Source organism: Pagrus major, chromosome 17 (assembly GCF_040436345.1).
Source record: "Pagrus major chromosome 17, Pma_NU_1.0".
Classification (NCBI taxonomy): Eukaryota; Metazoa; Chordata; class Actinopteri; order Spariformes; family Sparidae; genus Pagrus; species Pagrus major.
In genome coordinates, this window is record NC_133231.1 from 18,577,398 (window position 1) to 18,600,528 (window position 23,131).

The 23,131-nt window shown below is 43.0% G+C and overlaps 2 protein-coding genes across 3 annotated transcripts; both read left to right on the forward strand.

The window, feature by feature from the left end:
- The first annotated feature begins 1,619 nt into the window (after positions 1 to 1,619).
- Positions 1,620 to 10,743, forward strand: fam189b (family with sequence similarity 189 member B). Its single transcript, XM_073485967.1, has 14 exons — positions 1,620 to 1,853; positions 1,934 to 1,990; positions 3,569 to 3,676; positions 3,831 to 3,947; positions 5,035 to 5,142; positions 5,324 to 5,484; positions 5,580 to 5,679; positions 5,768 to 5,840; positions 6,915 to 7,212; positions 7,305 to 7,669; positions 7,752 to 7,793; positions 9,051 to 9,226; positions 9,343 to 9,489; positions 9,586 to 10,743. The coding sequence occupies exons 1-14, from the start codon at positions 1,620 to 1,622 to the stop codon at positions 9,838 to 9,840; spliced, it is 2,241 nt and encodes a 746-aa protein (XP_073342068.1). The 3' UTR covers positions 9,841 to 10,743.
- Positions 10,744 to 11,949: 1,206 nt separating this feature from the next.
- Positions 11,950 to 16,267, forward strand: fdps (farnesyl diphosphate synthase (farnesyl pyrophosphate synthetase, dimethylallyltranstransferase, geranyltranstransferase)). 2 transcript variants are annotated; one of them, XM_073486126.1, is made up of 10 exons: positions 11,950 to 12,083; positions 12,559 to 12,711; positions 12,798 to 12,938; positions 13,815 to 13,895; positions 13,991 to 14,113; positions 14,191 to 14,279; positions 14,371 to 14,443; positions 14,635 to 14,712; positions 14,798 to 14,932; positions 15,787 to 16,267. In XM_073486126.1, exons 1-10 carry the CDS (start codon positions 12,081 to 12,083, stop codon positions 15,985 to 15,987), a joined length of 1,077 nt encoding a protein of 358 aa, XP_073342227.1. In that variant the 5' UTR covers positions 11,950 to 12,080; the 3' UTR covers positions 15,988 to 16,267. The 2 variants fall into 2 exon arrangements, with proteins under 2 accessions (XP_073342227.1, XP_073342226.1); XM_073486125.1 differs by lacking the exon at positions 11,950 to 12,083 and having other exon boundaries at positions 12,350 to 12,711; positions 15,787 to 16,087.
- The last annotated feature ends 6,864 nt before the right edge of the window (positions 16,268 to 23,131 follow it).

A 23,131-nucleotide genomic window follows, 5' to 3' on the forward strand; every position in this document is an offset into this window, starting at 1 on the left:
AGTGGCACCTCCACCAAACAGTGGCACACGTAGTGGCACCTCCACCAAACAGTGGCACCCGCCGTGGCACCTCCACCAAACAGTGGCACCCGCCGCGACTGCTAGCGGCACCTAGCTGCGGCATCTCAGGGTGCCACAAGAGATGCCGCAGCTAGGTGCCGCTGCCACAAATTGAGCTTGCTCTTTCTCGCTGCAGCAGCAGGAGCTGGAGTGTGTCGCTAGGCAACCGCCCCTCCTTCCCAGCATCAGCACCACGACGGTGTGCACGCGCTCTGCCGCATCTTCAAGTTGCCTGCACGCTGTGCTGCGTGCCTTGTCATCACGCAGGGCAGGTTTCGGTTTGCAAACACGATACGCTCTTCTCGCAGCGCCAGAGCTCCACCGAGGAACAGAGAGAAGGACGTGAGGGCAGCGGAGGGAGGGGCCAATTAAAAAGAAGAATCACAAATTAACTCGGGTGGATTTAAACATGTGATCCCGGACATTGGTAGGCTGTAAACTATGTTGTTTTGTTCTTGTGACACCTGGTGGGAGACGGTGAGGTAAACGTCCGGGAGACACACACACGCTCACGAACACACGGGCTGAACGGGATGCCCGCGTGACTGCAGGGAGGAAAGAGGCGGCGGAGGTGGAGGAGGAGAAGGAGGGGGGCTCTAGGTGCGTGTGTGTACCACCGCAAAACCCCCGAGGTGGAGTTTGTCAAAGATCGAAACCCGCGAGGAAAGATTCCTCCCAGCCTGGCTGCTATTTCTGCTGCAGTTTGAAAATCGATGGAGGATATTTATTTCCTGTTCATGTCGAGGTAATTAGTCTCGCTTCCCGAACGCGCCGATGTGATCTTGGCGCTCTGGTCCCCCACATCGTCTCTTTCTTGTTCCGTGACAGGATGAGCACCTAAAACATAAGGCCAAGGGAGGAGGAGGGTGGGGGGGGGAGCGCACATGTTTCGGATGTTGCTCCTCCTGACCGGACACACGGACTGACCGGCTCATGTAGTCTGTGTGAGCTGCCAGGGGCTGAAACAACGAGGGATCAGCTGCTTTCTTTGGGATGCTTTAATATTTGCGGCCTGCTCGGGTCTCCAGTTACCGCAATGCCACTGGCGAGAGGAGGGAGAGGTGGAAGATGGCAGAAGATGGAGAGGAGGGAGCAGCAAAAAGCCAACGAGTGTAACAATGATGTGTGAAAACAACCCGCCTCAGTTGTGTGATTGTGGTTTCATCAGAGAGTGACTGAGCAGGAGGCTGGCCTCTGTTGTGGCCTGTGAACTGAGACACTGTATTGGCTGAAGCAATCTTAGTGTCATGGCTGAAACGTCAAATGAGGTGAGTACGGTGTAGTGGCTGCTCAATTCTCAACTTTCTGCTGACAAAGTTCTTGGACTCACTCACCGGACTATAGTGCGCACCATGGGGCATTGCGCAGAACCTATGGCACCTGCCAGTGGAGAGCTTGGTGCATAATTGTGACAGAGTGGAGCTCTGAAGCCAGCGTTTATGCTCTCCTGCACTTCTACCCACACAACTCAAGTTTGTTTTATGAACACAGAGTGAGCGTGAAGCCTCTCCAAGCCTCCTCCACACACACACACAAACACACACACACAAGAGCCTAACATGCCTTCGCCGTCGGACTCCAGCAGCGTGGCTTCGGCCTCGGGTTCCCGGGGGTGGTCGGACAGCCGCAGAGGCATGTCGGGCCGGGGGCCTGGTGGGGCTCGGCTGCTCCTGTACCTGGGGCTGTGCCACCTGGGCCTAGGGGCCATGGTCCTGGCCTTCTCTTTCACCAGCATGGCCTTCACCTCCTCAGCCCGTGTGAGGCAGTCCTGTCCATTCTGGGCCGGCTTCTTTGTAAGTGACAAACATACAGAATTAAAACAACTAAGAGATCCTGAGGGCGGTTTTCTGATGGATGTGCTGTCTGTCTGCAGGTGGTGGCATCAGGGATAGTTGGGATAATCTCATGGAGGAGACCTCTGACGCTGGTGGTATGTATATTTCCATTTGATAAAAGGAGCATTCGAGTCTCTTAGTTATAAGTGTTAAACCATGTAACGGATTACCAACAGGGTAAAGAGAAACCCCAAAAACAACTAGGTTCAGTGGTTATAGTCCTTTGAGTGACTCCAAATTGGTCTAGGAATATGCACCACGAAAGCAAGATATAAACAAAAGTTTAAAGACAGAAACGTGTTGTTTCTTCTTCACTGTGTAGAATGATGTTTGTGAAAAGTTTGACACCTGAAGGCTGTTTACACATTCATCTGATGAAAGTGGAAAGTTTCTTTGTGCTCACTGAAAATCAGATTTCAGAGAGGCGGGTCTACGAGCATGATTTGGGACATCACAAATAGTATGGAAGCCAATCCTAGTTGAGATTCCTTGGGTTGCGGGGGGTGAGGGTATAAGAAGTTCATTATTATTTAAAATACAGGGTATTATATACATCCTAAAACATGTCTAGAGCAGATCCTGAAAAAAAAAAACAACCTCAGGGTCCCTTTAGTAGCTGGTCTGGTGCTTTTGAGCATATCACATGATCTTCATCAGCAGATATATATGATGACATGGAGTTTGCCTCGTCATTGTGGAATTGAAGTTGTTCAAATTAAAAAATTTTCTAAGTACGTAAAAGGACTTCTTGTCCATTTTGGTTCAAAATCTGAGTTTATGCTGAACTTTACCAAATCCTGAAGCCTTTTGTTACGGGGCCCTGTAACAAAGTGTAGTTGTAATCATACTGTATAAACTGTGTACTCACATTGTACATATTCATGTATTGATTCAGAAAAATTAGTAAAGTAACACACATAAAATCTGGAGGTGGTTGATACATGACATGGAGGGAAAAAAGTGTGCAGGTTTTCTGTCCATCCTAAAACCAAATCAAGTACTCAGTCATGGAATGTAACTAAGTACATTTACTCAAGTAGAAATCTTAAGTGCAATTTTGAGGTTGTTTTTCCATTTTCTGCTACTGTTTAGTTCCTTTTCACTACAGTTTGGAGTTAAATATTGTACCTTTGACTCACCACATTTATTTGATAGCTTTAGTTACTTGAAACTTTGCAGATTACATCAGAAAGTCAGACATTTTTAAATTAATTTATGAATTGTCAGTCAGATTGAAAAAACAGATTCCAATACATAGACATATCCCGTGATCTCTTGTATACTGTCTATACATACATGTAAATATATGTATAATTTATTTTAACTTAACTGATACTGAAGTACATTTATTGCAAGAAAATTACTTTTTTTATTTTCACATTTTGTATCGGATAGTTTTGGACATTGGTCTAGCGCTAGTCGTATTGGTGATTTTCACTTTTACCAAAGTAATATGTGAACACAATATTTATAAGACTTTACTTTTACTCAAGTGTGACTTCCGGTTACTTCTTTCAGCTTCACTTTTAGTTCCTCCTCTCTCGCTGAATGTTCAGGACATTAGTGACTCAGTAAAAAAAAAAGGATAAATCTGCTGCACACTCTTGGCCTTGCATGACCCAAGTTTTGACATGCTGCTCTAAATCCAAACATGGCTGTGTGCTCCTCCACAGGTGTCATTGTTCATGCTGCTGTCCGCAGTGTGTGTGATCCTCAGTCTGGCCGGCTCCATGCTCTCCTGTCAGAACGCACAGATGGTCAAGTCGATGCTCACCTGCCAGGTAAACAACTTTATGCAAGTGTTGTCTTCTGCCTCGTGCTGCAATGTCCTTCTAGCCAGATGCATGTGGAACGTGCCAGGAATATCTGTGAATATGTTTTTAGTGTGGACTTCAGTATTTCACACCAGCCCACTGTGTATGGAAATGTGTGTAGGTGGAGAATGGACTGTGTGTGTGTTGCGCACCCACTCAACCCTGCTCCATGACAGAGGAGGAGACCCTGGTCCTCTATCAAATCGCTGACTGTCACTCAGTCAGACATCAGCTGAAGGTAGGTGGGATGTGTCTCTATACTGGAGACCCAATTAATCACTTTATCACCAAAGTTAACCATTAAAGGAAAAGTTCACAGTTTTTCAGGTGTACATATGAACATTGAAACAGGTTTTGCTTGTTGTCATCATTCTTCGTGTCCTGTAGACATTAAAATATATTTAATTCAAAGACCTCAAGTACTTGTTTTGAGCTAAAATGTATTCAAAAGTTTATCTGACGCTAACATGAGGCCTCAGCAGATTGGATGTCTTCCAAAGTTAGTGTTTACCAGTCGTGACAGCGTCAGCTGGTAATGTTTTCCTTTTGTGGGTTTGTGTGTCTGTGTATCATCGTGGCAAAATTTACTCCTGGAGGACATTTTGTAGCAAGTAACTATGACAGAAGAGGTTTTGATTATTTTGCCAGGTGTGGACGGATTTTTGTCAGTGCGATCAGTATCACAGTATCACAGCAGTGTGGGAGAAAGTCAAGCTTCATGACTTTCTCCCACACTGCTGTGATACTATCGCCTCATACTATCCCAGGAGTGCAGTTGAGATTATAATGAAGGCTGAGATTGAAGATGGTTGTCATCCAAGCAAGGATGCTGGAGCTACAGAGTTAGGATATAGGAAAGTGGCCATTAGACCTCCCCACTTTACAGCCCTGGCCCCCGCTTGTTTTAAGTTGCAGATCAGTGTAACCCAGTCCCAATCATTCCTATCAACTCTCATTCACCGGTATTCTTTTCACCTTGTCTGTCTGCCTGCCTTTGGACAGATTTTGTCACAGAAATAGTGACTCACAATCGTGCGAGATGCATTCAGGGAACTTTACAGATATGTAGTTGAGCTCAAAATAAAGTTTCAAGATAGAAGTGATCCGAGCTAGAGGGCCAGAAGAAGGGGTGTGCCACCGAGGCAGTATTTTGTCAGATGTTTATATGTCTATCCCTGTCTGTCTGTCTGTCTGTGGTCCGTGGACAGATTCTGTCTGTTTATGCAGACTTGTAATATTGTCAACCTATCCTTTACATATTCCTGCCAACAAAATGTTAAACATGACGGCAGATTTCAATTTTCTGAATGCGTATTTCTTTTCAGGACCTTTTGTTCAGCGCATGTGGTCTCAGCATTCTCTCCACCATCATCTGTACTCTGTCCACTGTGACCTGCAGTATCCACATATTCTCTCTGGACCTCGTGCACCTGGTGAGTGCAGATACAGCACATTTTACACCAGACTTGCTTTTTTTTCTTCCCACAAATGACAAAAACCCAGCAGTAAACCACAATGCTGTATTCAGGCATCAGGATTTACATTTGAAAACAGACTATGCACAAGTGTTGTGGCCCATTGCATGTATCTGTTGTGCATGTTTTACATTTCTAGCTGGCTCCACATCGCTCTCGTTCAGTCAACCCAGAATGCACCACTCCTCAGGATGCCTTCCTGACCAACATCATGGACTTTGAGGAGTTTGTCCCACCCATTCCTCCACCCCCCTACTATCCTCCTGAGTACACCTGCAGCTCTGAAACAGACGCTCAGAGGTACCACATCAGCACTTAATAAACCCTTATTACACATACATATAAATATAGCACGAAAGGAAATGATTTGTGTAATATTTCTTATTAACATCTAGCATCACCTACAATGGCTCCATGGAGAGCCCTGTTCCTCTCTACCCCACTGACTGCCCCCCTCCTTATGAAGCTGTGATGGGACAGAGAGCTGCGAGCCAGGTGAGTGTGTGTAAATAAATTTATCTGTGTGTGTAAAGTGTGATTTACTTACTGCCTGTGCTGATCCTGGTTTAATTTGACTGTCCAGGCAACAGTGTATGACCAGCACGGCACTGAGCTGTCTGGAGAGAGAGGAACTTCTACTGCCTTCAGTGGAGAAGGTGAGAAACCATCGCAGATTCACTTCAGCATCAGAATCGGCCATTTTGGCCAAGTATGTGTACACATAGAAGGAATCTAACTATAATGTACATACAAGTAGGTGAAAGAAATACAGTAAATATATATAAAAAGCAACAGTGACCAACAACATACAATGTCTTTATGCAAATCAAGTGTTTCTGTGAATTGTAAACAATACAAATAGTGCAAAGGGAGACATATTAAATGGGTAATGTAACAGATTACTTCATGTACATGAAGTTGGAAGTTATATACAATAAATGCATGTACAGTATATATATGTCTTCATACAGCATGTTTGACAGTGACAGTAGAGAGGCCGAGACTGTTCTATATACTATCTGTTATATTCACTTGTACTTGTTAAAAGGAGCATTATGATGAAGTTTAAAAAGCCAGAGGGAGAATGTGACATTTAACGATTAATCAATAGACTGAAAATGAATCACAAAAAATGTTACAATCAATAAACTCATTTTTTTATGCAAAAACATTTCCAATTAAATTATATCTGTGAAACACATTATTTTAATAAAATGGACCATCGATTTAAGTCGGTTATTACTCACAGCAATATAAAGTGGAAGCAGACAGCATTTCCAAATGGTATTATTGTTGGTGCCGCTGCAGCAAAGACGACTGGTTTGTTTCCATTTTCCTCACAGTAACCAACTACACAGGAAGAAAGTTTTACTCATTCATTTAGTCTGTAATGGAGACATGGAAGCAGATTTAAATGGTGCCAGGCTGCCAGCCGACTGGATCACCAGTCAGCCTTCATTTTATACAGAGATTTTGTGCCTGTTGGCAGACAAAATAGCACAGTGCAAACAAGGTTATAGGGAACTAAAATAAACGCTGATGTTGTCATCATTCTTTATATTACATTATGCAATCAACATTGACTTAATAATGATACGTTAAAACAAAAACCTTGTCTATTGCCAGGTTAATGTTTTACACAAAATAAAGTAAGTTTCAGACAGTAAGTATAAGTTAAACTAAAAGCAAAGTTGTCCTTTCATAATAAAGGATTACCTTTTTTTTCTTAGTGTCCATGGACAGTGGATCTCTGTTGATGTCAGAGATCGTGGACATCCCTGATGACTCCTCCCCCTCTGAGGACTCCTGTCTGATGGAGGTCGGTCTGAGGAACCAGGGGGAGAGGGGCAACAGGACCGCTGGTGAGGGAGGAGACGGAATAGAGGGTGGGGAGTACTTTAGCTTTCGTGGTCCCCTGTCTCAGACACCCGAGAGTCCTCTGGCAGGAGGTCCGAGAGCCAGGCGCTTCATCAGAGGAGAGAGGTCCAACTCCTGCTCTTCACCGAGCACAGCAACCACCACATACAGGTGAGGACGAACAAACGTGCATAGTTTATTAATGAAGGACCTTACAGTTTACAATTAACATTATTTTGTTCTCTCCTGTTTTCGTCCTGCAGGTCTCCAGTGCTGCGTCGCCAGGCCATGCTAGCTAGTAGCTGTTCCCAGCTGGAAGCGATAGAAGCGTCCGCCTCTCAACAGCGATCCTCCATCCCAGAGTTTCGAATTTGCCCCTCCACTCCCTCACACCAAGGAGCTACCCCAGCCTCCTCTGCTCCTCCGACTTTATCCTCCCCAGCTGCCAGGGAGCAGAGTGGCGGGCCGGGTAACGCTCCACCCCTCTTGGGCCAGCTGCCATTGTACCTTCGACGAAGGGCTGGGAAGGGTGAGAAGGATGGAGAAGGAGTGAGAAGGGATAGTGAAGGGCTCCTGCGTCTGGTGAGGTCGCACAGTGAGCCAGGCCTCGGCTCCTCAACTGATACAGGTAAGTCAGACAGGAGAATGAGTACATCTCCTACAGTACTATTTCTGTGCCATAACCTGTCCTTGTATCTCCTTCTCTCTAGTTGACTTTGGCTCTGTTGGCAGCAAAGCATCAACAGGCACAGGTAAGAGGCTTTTCACATCTGACAGTCCAATTAAAGGCAAAAAAGCCTAAAAGAAAACATGTCAAAATTGTTGTGATGAGATATAATTCAACACATTTGCACCTAATGGCCATCATCTATCAAACCCTCTTTGAAATGAATGCAGATTTAAACACCACAGGAGGAAATCTGTCCCCCTGTGCAGGTGATTTATGATTCTCTTCCACAACATCTAACCATCTAAATTAGCAGTGATTTGATTAGAGATGATAAATTAGATTCTGCTGTGGGAGCAATAATGTGCCTTACCAGTTCCTCATTTACATTGTTTTCAAATGATACTCCCTGATTTATCAATATTAGATATGTCATGGAAGATAGCATCTTTTTGGGAGTTTAAGCAGCCAAATTTGGACTTTTCATGGTGGATTTGTAGTATCAATGATTACATTTCAACACAAAATCATATGCTCTTCTTTCCTCCAGAGTATGATGACAATCTGGCATAGTCATTTCAATAGTATTCCATATCTTCACATAGTTGGTGAAGATATACAGTATACTTCTTTGAAACAAGGCTGTCCTTTATCCAAGCAGAAATTTATCTTACAGCTATGACAACGATGGAAATAATAAAAACAGATTAAGATCAGATTGAGACCGCTTGGCCATTTTCTGCTGTCTGTTTACATTTAGAGATTATACGTGTATTTTGAGATATTTTGTCAGGACTTGGTTCCTGGCTCTTTAACATGATGCTGTCAAGTTACTGTCAGAATCAAGTTCTTCTGCTGTTAAACTTAATTCTTAACTTGCACCTTTGCCATGAAGCTCTGTATGGGATGCCTGCTTTCCTTCTTTTCCCCCTTTTTTTATATCGTTAAGAAGTTACATTTAGCATTCTAACATTTTCTCTTTAGTGTAGTTTATTCAGAATTGTGGTTGTTTTTTTTATAATTAGAGCTGCTTTGTTTATTATTTTTGGCCTAGGCACTACCTAAAATTCAATTTAAAGGAAACCTATTACGCTTTTTCAGTTTTTCTTTTTTCCATAAAACACTGACCCCTAAATCTGGTCAGTAGTCTCAAACCTAAAAATTAGCAAAATATGTTTCCTTTAAGCTTCTGAGTCTAGCAATAAAAGAATAAGAAAATGTGCAAGCTGACATCTGATATTCTTCATCTTGTTTCATGTTACTCCCCTGAACCAACCTGGGGTCTACAGTATTATAACTTAATAAATGAGAGCTCTTTTTTTCCTTACTCCATCTCCATCAGGTCCGTCCTCTGAGGCGTGCCTGTTGCCTCGCACCTCTTTGCCTCCTGCTGCAGCTCTGCCGAGGAAAGGCAGCATTAAATCAGCAGCCACAGGGGTGCAGGTGCCCTCTAAACCTGCACCCACCTCACCACTGCGTTTACCTAAAGACTGCCACCGTTCCCTCGGAGACCTTAAGGTGAAAATTGTTGATAAAAAATACGAAAGCAACAAACACTTTCTATGTAAATCTTTGCAAAAGCTGGACTATTGTTTGACTGTCTTATTTCATCTTCCCCTTTACTTTTCCTTCAGGTGACTCGAGGTTTGGTGGCTCGCTTCCTGCAGCGCTCCAAACGCAACCTATCGCCCTCCACCGAGCATGCTGGGAACACAGGGCAGGGGCCAAAGAGGAGGAGTGGAACTGATGGCGCTGCCACCAACCACATGCCCTTGGAACAAGTATGACAACAAGCTGTGACTAAGCTAATATTTTTCACCTGTATCAGAATAGTTGCAAGTAATGCCATCTGCTCTTTGTCTAAATTTTATTCTCAGGTGTTGCTGACACCTTGGAACACCAGCCGAGGCCACCCCAACCATCACACCCACCACCCCCACCGCCGTGGACACCACCACTCCCACAGTGACAGTCGACACAACCGGTACCACGGCGGTCGGACACCAGAGGGGATCCACCTGCGCAGCTGTGGAGATCTAAGCTCCTCCTCCTCTGCGTCGCTACGTCGTTTGGTGACACCCAATCCACCGCATGGGTCATCAGGAGCTCTGTACTCAGAGTCTGCACTGTGAGGAGGAGGAGGAGGAGGAAAATAGGAGGAGTTGACAGGGATGGGAGGAAACAAGGCAGTTTAGTTAGTACTGAAATTTTTGACGTCCTCCCTCCTTTTCCTCTTTGAAGCCAACTGTGCAAATGGCCTTATTCAGTGGTGCTCTTTATAACTCTGAACATCAGCCTAGAGCTCACTGCTTAACTCCAGTGAAACTGTCACTAGATACTGGTTTCTGGGCAGCCCCGTTCTAAGAGAATAAACCCACAACTGGCCGAGACACCCAACAAGAAGCATCCTTTCTGCTGTTTTCTCCTCTCCCTCTCTCAATACTCATCTGGAAACTTCTGTTCCTCAAGACCGGAGACGGACCTCAATTAGCATTCGCGCTACAACTCCCATGTACATTCAGTCAGTTACATAATTATGGGTTGCAATATGCTTCTGACCCTTTTGTACATTGCATTTCATCCACAGGATTGCTCAGGTGAAGTGATCATGAAAACCCTTATTTTGTCTTCCATTGATAAAAAAAAAAAAAAATGCATCTCAATAACCATATAGTAAGCTGAGTACAATGTAAGATAAACAGATGAGGATGCACTTGAGGATAAAATGCTCTCAAATAGAAAACCCTTGTTGCTAAATTTGTCTTTTTTGAATTTGCAATTCAGATTCTCACTTTCTCCACGCTTTCCCACCTCCACATTAGCCTTAAAAAACAAGGCAGCCAGCGTTTTTAACATTGACATCACTGCACGCCACAGACACATGCTCAGCCTTTGAAATGTATTATCTGTGGGTGGCCCCTGGACACGGTGGTTTGATTTGCGTATGTGCATGTTTTTGCTACTGCCTCCCAAATACAGCAGGAACCTTGTGCATTCGATCCTGAATGTCTGTGTAACTAAGTAACATGTCCTCAGAATGTCTTTATCTGCATGTTTTGGCAATGCTTCTTACTTTTTTTCCTCTTGCACCCAAGACCTATGATAGTAGCCTTTTGAAATGTGTTTGTGTTCATAGATAGCTGAAGGTTAAGGTGAGAGTCAAAGATGTGCAGTGCTCCCAAAGTTTTCTGCCAGATGGCTCCAAACATGACTTTGCATCCTAATTTGATTTCAATAAGGTTTGAAAATGTTTCAACCTGGCTAAAGCAGCCTGATCCTGCAAGATGAAGAGGTGTAAATTGCACTGTGACTCTGATGACATGAAGGGTCTGTTGCAATAAACGTACAGACAAATTTGTTATGAGGTTGGACATCACACTATGTGTTTGCACTGGTTTCTTTTGTGGATGGGTGGTTGAACAAAAAGTCTGGCCGCTGACAGTCCAGTCACAGTGACATATGACGGTTCTGGCAGCTCTGGATACTGGATTTTGAAGTGTATCAATATATGTGTCGGATTGGAGTTTTTTTAATTATTATTATTATTATTACTTTTTAGGTGTGCGCACTAAGCGATGATATTGAGTCTGTATTAGTAAAGGCACATTTTGGATACACTCATATGTATGTAACTAATTTTAAGAATTTACACGCATACACACTCCCTTATTAAGGCACTGAGCTGTATTTCTACCTCCTGTCTTGCATAAAACATAATTTATTTGAAGAAATGTATATCTGTATGGCAGGCTTAACAGGATAGAGCCTTGAAACCTGAATAATAAATGTATCTAAATATGACACCTATTCCAGATTTTCAATGCAGTGTCAATGGCAAAACTTTCAATGCAAGTTATGTATTTCAAAATATGAAATAAATAATAGACATCAAATAAAAATATCTATGTTGATGTTTTGTATATATAATGAAGGTTAAATTATCAGACTATATTGTTATGTTAATATTCTTTCTTTTTTGTCTCTTTACTCCAGTAAAACTGTAACAGACGAGGCTCAGCCCTTGCTTCATTAATCTCCCACTCCACTTAAACCCCACCTCTTCTCATACCCTATTGGTCAGTCCGTGTGAAAGCCCATCCTGGTTCGATACAACCGACCAATCAAAACGTTCAATGTCAAATGGAGCCTTCGAAATCCACGCCCACACGCACCACTCGCAAGGCATGTTGGGAAAGTTAGTTCTGCTGCTTTATAATAAAACGGACAGGGGCGTCACAGTGAACTACAATCGGCACATCCTGGTTTAAGGAGACGTTCACAGACTTCTGTTACACATCAAGACGAAGAAACAGAAGATAAACAACTTTGTTGTATTAAACTGAACAGTTTGGGATAAGAGGGCAGCATCATTATGGTACGTAAAGGAATATGTATGAGCTAAAAATATTTTGATGTGGTGTGCCGTAGCTAGACTTCTTAATAGACTGGTTGTTGGAGTATAACATAAGCTAATGTCAGCTAACGCTTCCTTTCGTTACCAGGGAACTGGCTAGCTAATAATAGCAATTCTATACCTAAGCTAATCCTTGCTCTTGTTGCTACTGAGCTTAGCGGGCTATGAGACCATGGAGCTAATTAGCTTTGCAGTTTTCTTCAACCGGAACAAGTTACAAACGTTATGTGATTGAGTAGTTACCGCGACAGTCCCACAAGTTTTACCGCAGGTGTTTACGGTTGGTCGGGACATCTGAACGCTTGGTTGGGGGATGAGACGTCTACTGAGCTGGGTCATTAATGCCCCTAAAACAATCCGGACCATGTGGCTAACGTTAGCAGTCTCCCCTGTAAAGTTAAAAAGCACATCTCTTATGTGCACCTCGTCTTTCCAGGGAGACAACATCTGCAACGGGACGCACGGCAAAAAGGCGCTACTGTCAGACCCTCAGCTGTTTGAAGGCCAGTTTGAGGAGCTGGTGACGGAGCTAACAGAGAGGGACCTCAGCGACCCTGCGTTGGCTGACGCTCTGAGCAGGTTGAGAGAGGTGTGTATGTTGTCTTGTCTTTAGCTGAGTTGGCACTGACACTTGCTGTACTGCTTGTTTCATGTATCTGCATGTGTTTCTCTCAGGTGTTGGTGTATAATTCTCCTGGAGGCAAGAGGAACAGAGGCCTGTCTGTGATTGGCTCACTGAGGGAGCTTCTCCCACCCAATCAGCTCACACAGGATGTGGTGCAGCGGGCTCTGTTGGTCGGCTGGTGCATTGAGCTGGTGAGGACTGCTCTGTTTTCTTATTGTCAACAAACCCCATGAAAAAAGGCCAAAACCAGCTGTAGTGGTGCAGCCAAAGCCTGATGTAGCATATACAAAAACTATTGCCACACCTTTGCACGAGTGTGACAAGTTCTTTCATTATGATTAACATAGGAAGTGTAGATTATTTTGTGTAAAATCCCGTATACACCATCCTGATGCTCTACAGTAAATACTTACCAGTGCACCAAATCCTCAGTTAGTGCCAATCTAATGCACATTTTTTTATCCTGTTTTTGTAATATTTGCTAAAGACTACAGTGCTCACCTTTTTTTAAAGGATTTTCCTATATTTTTTTACTTGATAGGGACAGATCAAGCTACTGAACAGTATAAAATCAAGATAAAATACACAATGTAATCCATTTGGATTTAGTAAGAATGCTAATTTACATCCGTAGTCCCCGTAGACACCCTTTTGGTTTTGGTTTGGTTTTCTCATGTCACAAGATTTGTTGATTAAATACAGTATATAAAAATTTAGTGTGATATCAGCCTTATGCTGTAGCTTTGTTATCTATGAGGGCTTTTCTGGAATAAGCCATGGTCAGATCTCCATTCTTGCACCAAAGGTGATGATAATTAAGCAGAGACACAGTGGTTTATTATGTATCCATCCAATAAATTCACACTATCCCCATATCTAATCTTAACCATGTAAATTTATTTAAATGGGTTTTATTTGGTAGGAAGGAGCTGTTAGTGCTGCTTAATGGGTCGCTGCAAGTTAATCTCTAATGCACAGACTCAGACTGACTGCTGTAATGACACTTTGCAGGGGTGTTACGTTTGCTCAGTCATTAACTGTTATAGCTGTATCTCTGTTGCTTGCAGCTTCAGGCGTTTTTCCTCGTGGCAGATGATATTATGGATGCATCGGTAACTCGGAGAGGACAGCCCTGCTGGTACAAGACGGTGAGACTTGATACACTCAAGAAAAAGCTAATTGATTTTTCACTATTGCTTGTGTGCTCGCTTTCTAACGAGATTCCTGTGTGTTTGTTTTTAAGGATGGAATAGGTCTGGATGCCATCAATGATTCATTTCTCTTAGAAGGGTCGATCTACAGACTACTTCGCAGACATTGCAGGGATCAGCCCTACTACGTCCACCTTCTGGAGCTATTTACTGAGGTACTATACATCCTGATTGATTATACAGGCACATACACACTACCACAGGACTCTAAAAGCATCTCTGTTTGTTTCAGACATCTTTCCAAACAGAGCTCGGCCAAGCTTTGGACCTCATGACGGCTCCACCTGGTCAGGTTGACCTCAACAGATTCACCATGGAGAGGTAGTGAAATTAAATCTGTGAAGCACATTTCCAGAGAAGGATATTTTTAACCAAATCAAATCTGTAAAATTTTTCTCTCCTCCGCTTTCAGGTATAGAGCTATTGTGAAATACAAAACCGCCTTTTACTCCTTTTACCTCCCGGTGGCAGCTGCAATGTACATTGTGAGTATATTTGTCTTGTACACACATGGCAGAAGGAACTTATAGACAGGATGGTGATGGCAGCAGATTAAAGTTTACAGAACTGATCTTGTAAGAACATTAAATTAAAACCAACTGACACAGTCTGCACAGGGAAAGTAACAGAGTAATGTCACAGCCTTCCCTATAACTAATATACTTTACTTTTGTAGGCAGGAATTAAGAGTGACGTGGAACACAACAACGCCAAACACATCTTGCTTGAGATGGGAGAGTTCTTTCAAATACAGGTAATTACTTTAACACTTCACATGTTGACTAATATGCTGCCGATTATACAGAATCAATAACCACCTCATGTTGTTTCATTTGCAGGATGACTACTTGGACTGTTACGGAGACCCTGCTGTGACAGGAAAGATTGGTACAGACATCCAGGATAACAAATGCAGCTGGCTGGTGGTGACCGCTCTGGAGAGCATGACTCCTGAACAGAGAGCAGAGCTGGAGGTGGGACTTCATACAGCAACCCTTTCTAATTGAGCATTTTAAATATGTACCGATATTATAATGTGGCTGCAAACCACGTGCAGAGTGGTATGCACAGATGTTGTTGTTTCCGCCACAGTCAGATGAAGCTAAATAAGTGTGTAATATACTGTAAATTTACTACGCAGGTTTTATAAGGTATGTATTCTTGTTATTCATGTTAACTCATGTTATAAGGGTTACTACCTTACTACCTTCTGTGTTAAAACAGAAGCTACTCATCCTGGTTCAGCGCACTGATGTCGTTTTAAACAACAGTTTATTGTTAAAATGTAAAAATCATGCCTCCATTACATATCTCTGCAAAATGTGTGTAAATCGGTGTATCGATATCAGAATTTTTAACTTCCTAATATCGGTATTGGCCCCAAAAATTGTCAGGCTCTGTACAGAACAGCCTCAGAATTGAGATTCAGATCAACGTTTTTGGTCACAGGAGAATGAGAACTATTTACAGAACAGATTTACAGGAAGTTTTTAATAAACCTGAATCAATAAACTTCAGTCAGCTGTACCAGATAGTTGTTCCAGCTGAGTACCGCTCAACCCTAGTAATAGGATTTCTTGTTTTATGCCACCATAAGAAATCGTGCAAAGCAAAAATTATTTGCAGCAATAGCAACTTTATTAACTGTAATAATTTGCTTCTGAGAACCGTCAAACTCAAATGAACCCAGAGTGCTCATGTTTTTATGGTTTTGATCCTCCATGTATATGCTGTCCTCTGGTCTTACCTTTTTTTAAGAAGTGCTACTAAAGTCGCTTGCTACATCGTACATTACCAAAACATAACTTAACCTTCATCTCCTCCTCAGGCATGTTACGGGCGCCATGATGATGCCAGTGTGGAAAAGGTCAAAGCACTGTACAACACCCTGCAAATGCCAGCACTGTACCGCAGATATGAAGATGAGAGCTACCAGCGGCTACAGAAACTCATCGCAAGTCACGCTCAGAACCTTCCTCACTCAGTCTTCCACAACTTTGCCAATAAGATCTACAAGAGGAACAAGTGAGGGAGAGCAGTGGTTACAAATGGTATCAGGTGCATCAGCCTGGTTCCCTTTTGACTTTTATCACGACAGAGATCAGCTCCTCTTTCTTTTCAAAGAGGACTTTCAGGGATAACGCGCTGACTCCCAACAGCATGACCCGAAGAGGGCTGTGATATTTAGAAATCCTGCAGGCAATTTCTTAACTTTTCAGTGCTTTGTAGATACTTGGTTTTGAATGTCATCAGACAGCCTGTCTCTTTTGTTCCATGTTATCTATTTATTAAACCAGGTGCAAAATGTACAGTGTCTCCAGTCATCTCTACACTGAAGAGCAATAACCATGGATATAAGAATGACTCGAAAAGAATCACATGGTCTAGCTTTCTGCCCTGAAGATTTCATGGCAGGATGAGATTTTAAACATCAAATCCAACAGTCAAAACCGTTTTGATTTCGTAGGCATACTGTAGATACATTATTTGAGTAAGAACTTTAAGGGACAGTGCCTACTGTATATGACAGTAGATGTATCACAACAGCGAGTGAAACCTGATCAGCTCTCTAATTCCATATATTTTTATATTGCTGCTATAAAGTCTGTTCTGGCCTGGATGTTATTACTTTTAATAAATAATTTATGACCAGTATTCTTCTTCTTCTTCTTCTGTTTCATCTTTTTTTTTTAATTCCCATCATATTTTTTTCAATTCATGGTTTTTTTGAAGGCCATTTATGTGTGTGTTGGCTGTGTAAGTGCCACGGAGGGATGGCAGGGGGTGATCACAGCCACTAGTGGTCACAGTACTCCTTCAAATTAAAGCTGTATATTCTTAATAAGGAAAAGAACAACTAGCCTAGTTGAAGGAGAACAATGAATCACCTAACACATGTTCATGTATATTGATACATAACACATTAAATAAGGATTGTTATGGAACTCTAAATGTTAACTGTACCCGTATCAGTCTATGCACATGAGATAATTAGAAGTATAATTGTAAAGTAATAAACCAAAGTATAGCCCTATAAAATATTTCAAGTGGCCCTGCTCGTTGGCTGTAGAGCAGAACTTAAACAAACAAAAATTAAACTATCTAGACCAGCCTATTCAACTACTTTTATTTAGAAAGGGCAGATTTGGAAAAGCAGTGAAGCACCAAGGGGCCAGACTTTAACATTCCCTATGTCTGACCTGTAAAGCTCCTAATCTAAATGTGTTAAGACAACGCACTTTTTTTCTTCGACTTTATTAGTTTTCACAAGAAGAATCTATGTATATAAAAGTACAGGAAAGAAAAACAAAGCGCCTTTCTTCTCTTAGAAGTAGGTCATCAGTTTGATTCTCATAAATTCTGCTTAAACAGCCTGGCTTAAATGTTTTGAATGAAATAAGAGTATTTTTGTGCTTTGCAACAGACATAACTAATGAATGGACTAATTAAGCTATAAAAACATTATCTTAGAGCCGGAATGAGGTTGTTAAAGGGTCATCAGACAATAGATTAATTGTTTAAGTCATTCTCAAGCAAAAATGCTGAAACTTCTCTCTTTAATTCTTTTCAAATGTGAGGATTTGATGCTTTTGTTTGTCATATATCAAGAGTATATTGAATATATGAGGGGTTTGGACTTTTAATCAAATAAAAAGAAAACTGAAAACATCTACTCAGGCTTTGTCACAGTATAATGTGCATTTTTGACTATTTCCTGACACCTTATAGACTAAATGAATGAATTTATTGAGAATATCACTGATAGTGATAATCATGGGTGGAGATCACAGTTGGCTGTATGTGAGATTTGCATTCTTAATAAGCCAGCTTCCTTTAAGGGATGCAAGGTCTTGCATACATTTACATCTAATTATAGCATTCTGAGAATATTTATATGCTTTACAGAGGAGAAAACTAATCTTTATTTTTAATACTTCTTATAATACTTATAATGCAGTAAAATAGAAAAAAATAATGACTCAGCTTCCCTGAGGACAGACTAATAAAAGCATGAACACATTCCAGAGAGGATGATTTAAGAGAAATTAAGAGAAGTGTGACTCTTCCTCTTGAGTCATGGCTCCAAACTAATCATTTGAAGGAGGTGAAGCTGAAAATGACTCCAGATAAACTGGGTCTGTGATGATGAGGCGAGTAGGGGAGGGGTGTGGTTTGGCTGGGTCTCTGGTGGTGGTGGTGGTGATGGAGGAGGGAGGGGGGTGTGAGTTTGTTGGATGCTCGCGAGAAGACAGATGCTGAGGCTGTTTAACGTCGGAGAGAGCCTTCACATTCACACGGACTGGAGATGGAGATGGAGACGTTCATCCATCTTTACCTGAATCTGATCGTGAGTCGAGTCTTTAATTATCATCTGATTGTGCATATTTCTAGTTTTTAAACGAGCCTGCGGTGCGTGGTCGTGTTAGAATAACCTCATATTCCCACACGGAGCCTACGTAGATCAAGAGTCGTGCGATTCCGCTCTTAACACTGATATCTATCGGATAGATTTTAGATTAAAAAAAAAAAAATGTTATTATGATCTGTTTTGATTACAATCTAAATATCATGTGTGTTATTTGAGTGATAACAGGGGCGGATGGGCCTGTATATCAGGGCGATGCGGTCGGAGGTACCCCCTCCTCCCCCCCCTCCTCCCCCTCCTCCTCCCCCTCCTCCCATCCTCCCTGTCTCCATCAGCTCTGTGGGATCAATACATGCAGGGGTAAATACTGAGCACAGGACGGGTTAAATTACACATGAGCATATGCAGTTTCTTTGTTTTTATTTCGTGTCAAGGCTTTGTTGGCTGTAGTGGCCATTCCCACGAAAGGCCCAAGCACTGGAGTGATTTATATTCCTCAGTGATGTGAAGGGCACTGTGGAGGAATATGAGCAGTAGCCTTCGGTAAATGGGCTTTAAAACAGCAGACTCTGTGTTGTTCCCTGCTGCTGCCTGATTATTTCATGCTCCAGTTAAAATGTGCTTTTATGTTCAGTCATTGCTTTAGGTACAGGGTTTTTTCTTTTTCTTTTGATCTACATCTTATTGTCAGCCTGTAAGGATGGAGATGGAGATGGAGATGGAGAGTGGCACAGATGGAGACAGCCTGACTACTGTAAACTCATGAATATCAGTGCTCAGTGAGGCTCAACATGACTGATGCAGATGATGAGTGACAGCTATTAAGCTTTAAATTAGTTGACAATTATTATCACGGGGATCATTTCATGTGATATGTGTGTGGGTGTATGTGTGTGTGTGAATTTGAATAGATAGATAACGTCTGAAAACCAGGATAATAGGATGCATGCAGATCAGATGGCCTGACACTTCTGTAATGTACATTTTCAAGTAGCCTGTTTGTTTAACTCAACACAATTTTAATGCTGTCACTGAAATTTTGTAGGGAGGCAACTTCTTACATACACTAGGGTTGCAACCTGAAATCTTCGTCATTATCAATTGATCGATTAAAGGTGCGCTATGCAAGGCCTACGAACAAAGCTCTTGATACAAGGAATAGCAGTTTGCAAGAGCTAACATGAGTATTAGATGCTCTTTAAAGCCATATGTTTACATTTTTGTTTATAAACATGACAGCAAAACAAGCTGGTATTTTGAGTTATGGTGGGGTGCGAACAAAAAGATTATAGAAGTTCTACGGTTAAGAAATATAGGACTATATAACCAAAACCTGTGCACCTTTAGTTTTCTTGATTGCGTGTTTTTGGTAACACTTCATTTTACAGGTCTGCAAATTTCATAGTAAGTGGGTGGTAATTACTAAATAACATGTTTGGAATTTCTTTTTGAAATGACCCTGAAATCACCACAATACCAATCACCACAACAATTACCTGGATATTTACTGAAATTACCCCAACGGTGATGTAATAATAATAGTCTGCTATTTTCCAACAAGCAGTTAAAAAGAGCTGGTAATTTCTTTAATACATCTCCAGGAAACTTCCAACTGGTTTATGCTTAAAGGGGCACGATGTAGAATAGAAATTCACACTCAGAATTTAACAACATTAATGAGGTAATAATACAAACTCAGACATATTTATTTTTTCCATAAGAGGAAAATAAGGTCCCCAGAACATTGTTTGAAGCTAGAAAGGTGGCAGGTTCCACCAAATATTTCTCGTCTGATTTAAATTTTGTATCCAAAACTACATAGTGCACCTTTAACTCCTTCTTATCGTGACATTTTAATTTTCAACTATTTTCTAGCCCAACTTCTGCAGGTCAGTAAATCAAAGTACATTTTTTGACCATTTACATTTTCACCAATTTCTATTAGAAAAATAGAAGAATGTTATTTTTAAAGGTGCAATGTGTAAGAATTAGATCTTGTTGAATGATCTGGGGGTAATTTCAAAGAAACTTCAGATATATTGCTTGGTAACCACCACTACTTCCCATGAAATTGGACTTGTAAAATAAAGTTAAATAAAATGAGTTAAAGTGAACTATCACAGTTTCCCAAGGTGACGTCCTCAGTTGTTGTGTTTTGTCCAGCCAACAGCCCAAAACCCAAATATATTCAATTTATTATCATAAAAGATGACAAAAGCTAGCAAATATTTACATTTGAGAAGCTGGAACCAGTGACTGCCTTTAAGTGACTTTAAGTGTTGATGCTTGATAATGTTTAAGGTTTTTTACAGGACTGTGTGAGACTGTGTGTGTCCTCCCAGGACCTGGGCTGTGATAATTATAAATCAGAAAGCCCAAAAGCAATTGCGTTTTAATGATTGGTCCAGATGATGAGTTAAACTTCAAAGACTTAGCATAATATGAAAACATGTGTAGAGCAAGAAAACGTCTTTGAAGAGCTGAATTTGCTCGTACTCATTCACTGTCTGTGTCTCCTTTGATGTTACAGGATCTTGGGAGTCAAGCCAAGATGTGACCGTCACGGCGCGTCATAGTTTGGATCTGTCCAGCCTGTACAACACTTGTTTCTATAGCAACAGAAATATCACAGTATCCTACAAAGTCCCATTCCCACAATGCAGTCCTCCTCTCAGCCTACAAAGCCACGGCGCTTTGACGTCAACAGACGGACCAATACCTTAGCTGCACCAAAGTCTCATGGCCCTGGTTTTCAGAGGGAGGATAAAAACATGAACACAATTACCACATCCTCCCCGCGCCGGGCTACTAAAGGCCCCGCTGCACCCACCAGGACCAGGGTGGGAGTGCAGCCACGGCCACCAGTAAGCCAGTCCAGGTTTGCCCCACAAAAACAGGTTTCAACCGTCTCTAAATCAGCCAAACCCAAACCCAAGAATGCTCGTGCTTCTGCGGCAAGCAAAATTGCACCAGCAGCCGCTCCTCCTCCGCTTCCCTCTGTTCTCCCTCTCGACCCAAATTGCAACGAGCCGAGCCTCCCGTGTCTGTGCTGCGATGGGCGCTCCCCACAGGACAACAACAGCATGTTCAACCACAACCACAACAACAACAACACCATCTCTATCAGACAACAACTGAAGCTACCGCCTCCTCCAGCCCCATTACCCCAGAGGCAGGATGGGAAAATGGCCAAGGAGCTGCCTCAGCCTCCTCTGCAAGCTCAGGCCCAGCCGGAGGCCTCTGCCCGCCCTGCTGCCAATCTGAAAGACAACGGTAAGAATGCAGATGAACGCTCCGAACTGGACAACAAGAAAAATATAAAGGTAGAGGAGGAAGACGATGAGGAAGAGAGCAGTGGGGATATTGATATTGATGATGATGAAGAGGAAGCTGACAATGATGACGATGATGATGATGATGACACCCTGGTCCCCTCTTGCTGTGACTGTCCCCCCTCCCTCCTGGAGTTCTCACTGTCCTCCTCTACCTCCTCATCCTCCACTTCCATCAGCTCCTGCTCTGATCTGGAGTCTGACTGTGCAGATCAATCCGCCTCCATCTGCTCTTCCCAAGACCAAGATAATCTATCCGTTGCTCTGTCCCCTAAAGAGCACGCTCTTCCACCACCCCCTGAGTGCCAGCCTCCTGCACGCTCACCACCATCCCTTCCTCTTAACCGCAATCCCTTCTCCTTAACATCCCATTCCCCAATTCCTCCTTGCTCCCCAGATGAGGGCTACCCCTCTGCCCTCGACTCACCTTCGCCTGACTACCTAGGAGTCAAAGGCGATTCTGAGGTCACCAAACTAGGTTTACTTGACTTTCTAGAGTCAGTAGGAGAGTTTGGGAAAATGGAGCGCTTCAGCCAGGTGATCCAAGTGGCTCGTTGGGATCTGGAGGGGGAACAACATTGGGATGTTCTGAGGGATCGTCTAGATCACCTGGATCGCTTGGAGAAGGTGAACAGGGAAGTGAAGCTGGCCTACGTCGCCAGACTCCATGAGAAGGGATTTGATCTTGGAGACCTGGAAGAGCAGGATCTGTCGGATGTCATGGATGAAATGGGCAACATCGACATTCCCTGGAAGTTGTATAAAAGTCGCGGAGGATCGATGGGAGACTCTCAGGAGTTTTCGGATGCGGGGGTTGACCTCACTGCTCCGTCAGACTGCGATGAGCCTCTCGCTCCTGACTCCCTCACCCCTTCTCCCGTTGAGCCGCCACCTAGACCCCCTAAACCTCCAGCACGTCATGCCAGCGTGAGCTCTGACCTCCACACCTACATTAATATCAGCAGGGAGACCACCTCCATGGCAGTCTCCACCTCTCCTACATTGTCCACTTTCTCCACTAACTCCTCATCCCCCACATTCACCACTTTTAGGTGTGAGAAACCCCTACCTCCATCCCCACCGTCTATTCCTCCTCTTCCTGCTTCTAAACCAGTCCCTTACCTCACCCTATATACTACTCCTTCTCCACCTCCTGCCATCCCTACCCCAACTCCTCCCATTCCTCCACCTCGAAAGCGACACCTTGCCAGGAAGGAGGCGCAGCGGCTCGCTGCTCTTCAAGCCGAACAGGAAAAGACCCCTCTTTCCCTTCCTCCTCCTACCACACGCCCTCCACCTCTTCCTCCTCCACCAGTTATCTCAGTCTCCTCCTCATCTCCCCCTGCAATACCACCTCCACCTGCGCTGCCTCCTCCTCCCTCCTTCCATGCACTGGATGTAGAGATCCGGAAACTACTGATGCTTGCAGGATTGACCCAAGCTGAGCTTCTCAAACTCAGCCCAGAGCTTGGTGA